The sequence below is a fragment of the Mangifera indica genome, chromosome 6, assembly GCF_011075055.1.
Source record: "Mangifera indica cultivar Alphonso chromosome 6, CATAS_Mindica_2.1, whole genome shotgun sequence".
Classification (NCBI taxonomy): domain Eukaryota; kingdom Viridiplantae; phylum Streptophyta; class Magnoliopsida; order Sapindales; family Anacardiaceae; genus Mangifera; species Mangifera indica.
The window spans coordinates 1,803,019-1,811,781 of record NC_058142.1 but is presented as its reverse complement, the minus strand read 5'-3'; the positions used below and the strand labels follow the sequence as shown (position 1 = coordinate 1,811,781).

General features: G+C 36.1%; 1 protein-coding gene across 1 annotated transcript; it reads left to right on the top strand.

The window, feature by feature from the left end:
- Positions 1-2,211: 2,211 nt before the first annotated feature.
- Positions 2,212-7,411, top strand: LOC123219315 (MACPF domain-containing protein CAD1). The gene is made up of 6 exons (XM_044641203.1): positions 2,212-2,681; positions 3,807-4,045; positions 4,701-4,896; positions 5,090-5,273; positions 5,785-5,939; positions 6,508-7,411. Exons 1-6 carry the CDS (start codon positions 2,430-2,432, stop codon positions 7,153-7,155), a joined length of 1,674 nt encoding a protein of 557 aa, XP_044497138.1. The 5' UTR covers positions 2,212-2,429; the 3' UTR covers positions 7,156-7,411.
- Positions 7,412-8,763: the final 1,352 nt, after the last annotated feature.

Genomic DNA, 8,763 nt, shown 5'->3' with positions numbered 1-8,763 from the left:
GGGAACCTGATGGAGGTAGTGGATGAAAATTTGGCAAAAGTGTTCAACAAGAGGCTGAAAAGATGATAAAAATGGCCCTGTCAGCCTGCAATGCAACTCCATCATTGAGGCCTAGCATGACACAGGCAGTTAATATGCTCAAGGAACAAACAGATATTCAGGATGTGATCTCAGATCCTAGCATATTTATAGCAAAGATTTGCAATTTGAAACCGTTTAAGGCCAGAGTTCAAGAGGAAGCCTGACCCAAAAGTTTTCTTCAGATTAAACATCTTCCCTTGTTTCTTCCACAACATCTGCACATAATCTCTACTCTTACCAGTTCCAAATGCATAAGAAACTTTATGTCACCCCATGATCTTTGTCCACTCAATTCAGAGCTAGTTTGGATGAATCATTTATTTCACTTTCCTATAATTTTTATTTGCAAACCTGAACTGCTTCTCTAAGTTTGTCTGAGAATATTTTCTGTAATATTTCTGTCTTGGTCAAATATCCAATGAGTCCGTGCTCAGACAAGCTTCTTTGTTGCCCATGTTTGGTGAATGATGTTGTGCAATGCACTTGTTTATTTTCTTAACAGCAATCAGTTTTGGTGGGTGATGACTGATGACCAAACTCTTATTTTCACTGATCATGACTCAATTTTTGGATTTTTTAATCTAATTCAATGTCAAAACCAATGCTCACTGCAATAAAATACTCAAACAAGCCCATTTCCTGTAAAAAAAAAAAAACCAATTGAAAATATCCTTTAAATTGGTGATGCCCAAGATAAAACATGGTAATGCAACTTTATTGGCTTATGGCTAGTTGACGTATGGCTCATTTTGACTTTCTACACCTTTTTTTCCATCTTTTCTGCCATAACTCTTCCGTGAGCTTCTAAAAAATTAAATAGACCGTTGACGCAGAAAGAGCTTTTATACATATTTCTCTATTATGATAGGCGCTCCAAGGCACATGCCTAAAGTTTAATTCATTCAATTTCATTAGGCCAAACGACTATTTCCCACCCAAGGTTTAGCGTTTTCTCAAAAGTCCCCCCTTTAACTATGGAAACATCAAACACCCACCCATGACCGGTTAGATTTAACCAAACCCTAACGGTGGTAGGGGTAAAATCGTCATTTTGGCTATAATATTAAAAATAAACTAAAATAGAATCTATTTCGCCCCCCTAAACTTTAAAAACTAAAATTTTCCCCCACCCTAAGTTTTAAAAAATGGCAGTTTCACCCTAGGGTTTGGTTTTGAAATCTCCGGCGACCTCTCCGGCTCCGTTGCCGACGGCCGCTCCCTCCCGAAGCAACCTCTCCTTCCGGCGATCTCTTTCCTCCCATTTGGAGGTCCGATCGACGCCCGGAGACGTCGTGGGAGACGAAGACTTCGTCGGGAAGACGAAGTTCTTCGTCTTCCCAGAGGTCTTCTTCTGGGAAGACGAAGAACTTCGTCTTCCCGACGAAGTCTTCGTCTCCCACGACGTCTCCGGGCGTCGATCGGACCTCCAAATGGGAGGAAAGAGATCGCCGGAAGGAGAGGTTGCTTCGGGAGGGAGCGGCCGTCGGCAACGGAGTCGGAGAGGTCGCCGAAGATTTCAAAACCAAACCCTAGGGTGAAACTGCCATTTTTTAAAACTTAGGCGGGGGGAAAATTTCAGTTTTTAAAGTTTAGGGGAGCAAAAGGAGATAAAATTTTCAGCCGTTAGGGTTTGGTTAAATCTAACCGGCCATGGGTGGGTGTTTGGTGTTTCCATAGTTAAAGGGGGGACTTTTGAGAAAACGCTAAACCTTGGGTGGGAAATAGTCGTTTGGCCATTTCATTAACCTTTCTGCATTTTTTTGTTTTGTTTATTTATTCAACTAAGTAACACCAATTTTAGACGCCAAGTCAGAGTTTTTGTTTGAAAAAGAAAAATAATATGAACAGAGGAAACAAATTTTCTTTTGGGATTTTTTTTTTCCAAAATCTCAGTTCAAAAACCACTTTTAGGAGGGTTTTTTTTTTTTTTGTAATATAGAAAAATATTTAATAAATAGTTGAATATTCAATAATGGTGGAGAAAAGAACAAGTTGAAGGATCTAAGGAAGACCAGTCAACTGAGAACGGAGACAAGACAAGCAAACCGGAGAACACAAAAACGCGTTTTTGGATATAATTTCAGTCAAAAGTCAAAATCTCAAATGTCTTAAAACAACAACAGCATAAACTCTTCACCAACTACAATGCCCAAACTTGCCCCACCACCACCATATTTACAACTCAACATTAACTAAACTAAACTCATAAAGCTTTAGTTTTTGTTGGTTTTACTTTGAAACATAATATTAAATATTTAATATAATCATTACATATATTTGAAACTATTCTTCTCCTTGATGAACTGCTAAAACCAGAATCTTTTGCCGCCGCTGCTGCTGCTGCTTCTATGGAAGATCAAATTGTTACTACTCTCTGCAACTCAATCCAAGCTCTGGGTCGTGGCTTTGATGTTACATCTGATATTAGGCTTCTTTACTGCAAGGGGACTCCTGGGTCCAGGCTTGTTGTCTTAGATGAAGATCATGCTAGAGATCTTCATGTGTCTGATTCTGTCGTGGTGCCTGATGTCTCTTTTGATATTGATTGCTCTAGAGGCAAGAGAAGCGTTGAGAGAGTTCCTGTTTGTAGTTTTCATGAGGTGATTGTTTCTTAGAAAGTTTATATATTTTTTCGCTTTTGATCTGTTTTATTTTGTGGAGTTTTTGTTCGCGAGCTGAAATATATATCTGGGTGTGTTCGAATTTTAATGCTTTATCATCTTAATTGCTAGTTTGGTCTCAGTTTGTTGTTTCCTGAGAAAATGAGAATTTGGGTCAATGATTTATTATTGCTTGCGGTGCTTCATATGGCCTTTTTTCGATTGTTTTTGCTGGGTTCAGAGGTGGTTAGGTCCGTGTCATTATTTTGACGTGTAAATTGTTAAATTTTGATGGGAGGAGTGTTATGATTTTTCACTGGTGATTCTTAGTTGAACTGAAGAAGTTTGTTGTTCTTCTGCTATTTCAAAGGTAATAGAGAAATAGGATGGTTAGATTACAGCACTTCTGGCTAATAGCTTATTGTTATACCATTGGCCAAAAGCAAATGTAGAATGGTGTGGCAGTACATTTTTCATCGGTTGGGCACTGTCACAATGATGCCCACACCTGTCATAATTTGGCAGCTACAAGCAATGCTTGACTGGTTGGACTGTATGTACTTTTTGAAAAAATTGGGTACTTCTAATTCACTTGTGCTAATGTAATGCAATTGAAGCCATGAGCCCTTTCAAGAGAAGACAGATAAAAAATAAGAGAATGTGCATTATTACTACTTTTTAGGTTTTGATGATTGTGTCACTATTTCTATCCATTTCTCTCCCATTTCCTCTGTGTTCTCTGTAACTGGATGGAGTGTTACAGATTTCTGATCATGAATTGAAGTTTGTGATCATTGTCCTGTATAATTAAGAGAATAAATTTATTATTTATATTGGGATAAGATTTATCTAAATTACCATTTTCAAGTGAAGATTTTGTTGTTTTATTGTTTGTTGTAACTGTTAAGCCTCAATTTTTGGGGTTCGCAAAGATAATCTGGTTGTGGTTTGAATAGAATGCCCATCTCGTGCCTCCAATTGTTCATGTCTGTTTGAATATCTCATATATATCAGACGTTTGGCTTGAGTTTTTCTGATTGCAGTGAATGATTCTATTTTTTGTTGCAATTTTATCATACTTGTTTATCAATGTCTAATAGTGGTCATTGATGCTTGAAATTCCAGATGGCAGGATACTTCAATAAAAAATCTGGTATTTCAGGACACATTCCGCTTGGAAGTTTTAATGCTATGTTCAATTTCACGGGTTCTTGGCAAGTGGATGCGGCGGCTACAAAATCCCTTGCAATGGTTGGAAAATTCATTCCTCTCTACAAAGTTAAGTTAGCAAGGCTAAATTTAGATCTCCGTGAAGAAATCAGGCGTGCTGTTCCTTATTCTTGGGATCCTTCATCCTTGGCAAGGTAAACATTTCATCACACCATCTTTTTTGTAGCTTCTCTGTGTGAATTCACTTTCCTTAACATTTTCTATTTATTATTCATATGATATTTCTCTGATTATTAGAATTTGTTTATATTCTATGAATTGATAATCCATCATCTTTGAATGTAACTCTGAAAACTTTTTGATGTGTTAAAATGTAATAGAACTTTAAAGAAAATCACCCAACTCCTCTAAATAATCATGTACCAATTTTATTGTGAAGAAAAATTATGTGCTTTTAAGGGCACCGGGGCAGATATTATTTGCAAATTGATTAGATGATAGTATTGTTCTTTGCAATGCTGAATCTAGTTAACTTAGGCCTAATATGTGCCTCTCCAGCTTGAGATTGTACTTGTAGTATGCTAAAACTTATGGTTTGTGTGTCTTTGGGATATAATGAACCCACACATTCTTTTGTATTCTATACACTTTTTCTTTATTCCCTTTTATATTTATTTATTTTATTTAATGATCATTCTTGCCATTACCAATTGGAATGTGATGGTTTTTAGATAAAATTTCTCCATTGTTATATAGAGAAGGAAGTTAAACTTTTCCTATGGATTGAACAGCACTAGGTTTTGATTTCCAATTTCTTTTCCCTTTTTTTCCTTTTTTATGTTCCTGCAGCTTTATTGAGAATTACGGTACCCATATTGTTACTTCTGTAACAATTGGTGGAAGAGATGTAGTTTATATCAGGCAACACCAGTTGTCGCTTTTGTCAGTGATGGATATTGAGGACTATGTGAAAGAAATTGGGGATCAGAGGTTTCTGGACTCAAGTAGCCACTTAAATGCTGGCCCCTTAAAATACAAGGACAAGGTAATATCATGTTATTACTTCTTAGATTTTGTGAGATTGAAGCTATTGTCGGACTTAAATGTTCTATATCTACTACTTCTCTTAAGATGAAAACATCACAGCACTTTCAGCCTGTTGCTTACCTACTGCATTGAAATTTTCTTTTTAGTTCTGTACTGTGGGAAAATCTGTAATTGAAAAATCATTGCTGTAGGATGTTACAGTCATTTTTAGGAGGAGAGGAGGTGATGATCTGGAGCAGAGTCATGGCAAATGGGCTGAGACTGTACAATCAGCACCTGATGTGATTAACATGACATTTATACCCATCATTTCACTGCTTGAAGGAGTTCCTGGTTTAAAGCATTTGGCCCGTGCGATCGACTTATACTTGGAGTGTAAGTTCTTATCAAACTGTTAGATGTTCACTTGCTTTGAATGCTGATTTAAACGTGTATTTTATTTCATTGATGACAAGAAAGAATGTTTACAATCCCTATCTTCGTCATACTTTAACATATTGCAAGTTCTTTTGAGGGGCTGAGTTAACAATTTTCCAGTCACATCTCCAAAGCTTTGGAGACATGAACAAACCTGGTCTTCTCTAAATCAGAAGAAAAATTAAATAAAAAGGTTCCTAGTTTATATGATTTTAGAGTTACTTATTTCCAACTACACTATTTGGCTTTTTGGTTGTCCTTGTTCCTTGTCTTTTGTTCTAGTAGTCAAATCGGTGATCCATTTGTTGAACATGTAGAATACTATGACAGCACCATTGTGGACTTGATTGGAAGGGAATCATGCTCTTTTTTTTTTTTTTTTTCTGAATTAGATATGTTTGTATTTATTAGAGATGTTTTATTTTGGTGTTGCTAAATACTAATTCGTTGACTATCCATTCTACTCCAGACAAACCACCTATTGAGGATTTGCAGTATTTCTTGGATTTTCAAATTGCTCGAGTTTGGGCTCCAGAACATAGTAATATTCAAAGGAAGGAGCCTGTGTGTCCTTCCCTCCAATTCAGCTTAATGGGTCCTAAACTTTATATCAGCCCAGACCAGGTATTGTTCAAATTTCTGAAAAACCTCAGTAGTAGATGTAATTGTGAAATTTTTATGTAAAATATCAATGAAATGTAATTTACTTTAATTCCAAGTTTATCAGAGATTAATTGCATCTCCCAATTTTTTAAGCTTAACCTACCATGACTTCATTTTTGTCTTTTTCCATGGCATGAGGTAATGTTTGGTAGTAGTCATGCAAAAAGGAAGATAAGAAATGTTTATGTCCATGGAAAATTAAATACCAAGTAATCGAGAACTTGATGCTCATATGATAAAGATATGTGGCTTCTCTTGGAATAATCAATCTTCATTTCTCTTGTGAAAATGTACAATCGTGAAACTTCGATGCTGCACCCTCTTTGACTTGTGTGTATGAGCGAGAATTTTGACTTTGGGAGCATTGCTAGACTAATAGTCATGCTCTTGCTTTAGGTTGTCTCATTATTTTTCAGAAGAGAAAAGTTAAATTAAGATATTATCTTAAAAGTGAAAAAACCTTTTCCCCTTCACAGTAAATGTGAAGGTAGCTCACCTAAGGCTAAGAACTATTATGATGATGTTGCAGGTAACAGTTGGCCGTAAACCAGTCACCGGACTTAAACTTGGCCTGGAGGGCAGCAAGCAAAACAGACTTGAAATTCATTTGCAGCATCTAGTGTCCCTTCCAAAAATCCTTCAACCACATTGGGATGCCCACGTCGCTATAGGTGCACCGAGGTGGCAAGGTCCTGAGGAGCAAGACAGCCGCTGGTTTGAGCCCATTAAGTGGAAGAATTTCTCCCATGTAAGCACTGCACCAATAGAGTATACCGACACTTGCATTGGAGACCTCTCTGGTGTTCACATCGTCACAGGGGCTCAGCTTGGTGTTTGGGATTTCGGTGCCAAAAATGTATTATACCTCAAGCTCCTCTTCTCCAAAGTACCTGGATGTACAATAAGGCGTTCTGTATGGGATCACAGCCCCTCCATCCCTCCAAATGCACAGAAGCCTGGTAGCGCTTCTTCGTCAATTGCAATTGAAAGAACCTCTGATGATAAGAAGGAAGATAGTTCAACCCACCTTGGTAAATTGGCAAAAATTGTTGACTTGACTGAAATGTTGAAGGGACCCCAAGATTTACCAGGCCATTGGTTGGTCACAGGAGCTAAGCTTGGAGTGGATAAGGGAAAGATTGTACTGCGTGTAAAGTACTCCTTACTGAATTATTGATTGATTATTTCTATTTTTGTAGGATTACCCCCCTTTTTCCAGTTTCAACCATAGTCAAAATTCTTTGCACAGGCAATCTATTTCCTTCTTCTTTCTGTACATTATGTTCTTTGTTATCCCCTGGCCCCGTAGTCGATAGTTACATCATTGATTGTCTAAAGATATTGTCCTCTGAATTTTTTTATTTTAGGTTTGTCTGGTGGATGAATAATATCAAGCATGTTAAATTTACAGTTTAAAGTAATTTTTTTTCCCAGGTGAAGTTGACAACAATTTTTTTTAGGTTGTATTTTAGTTGATGAGCTTGTATTACCTGTTGAGATATTTTTGTTAAGATTTGTGGCCAGATTCTGTACTTGTATCATTCTTTCAGTACCAAATTTATGTTATAAAATTATGGAACTTCATTATTTTCTTTTTGGATTTTTCTTTTGATAGAGAACTTCCCAAGAAAAAGAGTTTGTTCCAGTTTTGGGTAGAAACAACTATAAAATGACAGACCAAGAAAACCTTAGATGAATTTGAAAATGCTAATTCCTTTTCAAGAAATTATAAAATTATGTATATTTAATTTTAACATATTTGAGCTCGAATTTGAAATTTCAATATATTCAAGTTTGAGTTTTAGAGTGTTTAGTTTGTCAAGTTTACGAGCTAAAAATTTTAATACAAAATGATGTCGTTTTAATCAATATGTAACTTAAATCGAACTTGAACTAAACTTAAGCTTGACTCTTTTGAAACGAACCGAATTTGAGCTTATTTGAAGCAAGTTCAAGTTTGGGTTAACTTGAGTCTAGCGCTAATACCAATTTATGATAGAAACAACTATAAAATGATAGTCCAAGAAAACCTTAGATGAATTTGAAAAAGGCTAATTTCATTTCAAGAAACAATAAAATTATGTACATCTAATTTTAAGTATCAAATTGGATATTTAGATGATGTGTCATTATATGATTGGATAATTTTAAATTAATGATAAAATAATATTCAACCACAAAATGATATATTATTTTGATACTCAAAACTGGTTGCATATAGTGTTGCTCTTTCGAGAAAAACTTTTTAACAAACAAATCTGATAAACTTTTCCATTGTTTTTCGTAGGGAAACTTCAACTAAATTACATTGAAAAACCATCATTGTGGTTAATGCTAGTGATGAAAACAATATTGACATGGAAGCAGCAGCATTTCAGCCGGCAACCAAGTTGCAGAACCTCCTTTAAAGACATACATGGTCAGTTTCACGCTGTACAGAAAGCAACTGAACAGTTTGGAAAATTTTGTTGCCCCACCTCTGACCAATCCAGTGATAAATGGCATCTATTCACTAATTTTTAATCACTCAATGGAGGATCACATCTAAATCTTTCTACGTCAACTTGCATTATTTTCTGCTGTAACATAAATGGCCTTTTCTTTGGCTGCTTGAATAGAGACATTTGGTGAAACAAATGGTTGGGTACCTTTCATCATTGTGTGTTTAAGATATTTCTTATGTGCAGCATTAAGCTTATCTGTTAAACACTAGCAGCTGAGATGACTTGCCAAAAAGGGAATATTTTTCTCCAAGAGGTTAAAGTCTTGGGAGGCTTTTGTATTA

What these genes read in the sequence shown, in the direction of transcription:
- LOC123219315 (XM_044641203.1), top strand. Translation starts at nt 2,430, where the DNA reads ATGGAAGATCAAATTGTTACTACTCTCTGCAACTCAATCCAAGCTCTG. An exon ending in CTGTTTGTAGTTTTCATGAG is followed by an intron (nt 2,682 to 3,806) that starts GTGATTGTTTCT and finishes TTGAAATTCCAG; the next exon opens with ATGGCAGGATACTTCAATAA. An exon ending in CCTTAAAATACAAGGACAAG is followed by an intron (nt 4,897 to 5,089) that starts GTAATATCATGT and finishes TCATTGCTGTAG; the next exon opens with GATGTTACAGTCATTTTTAG.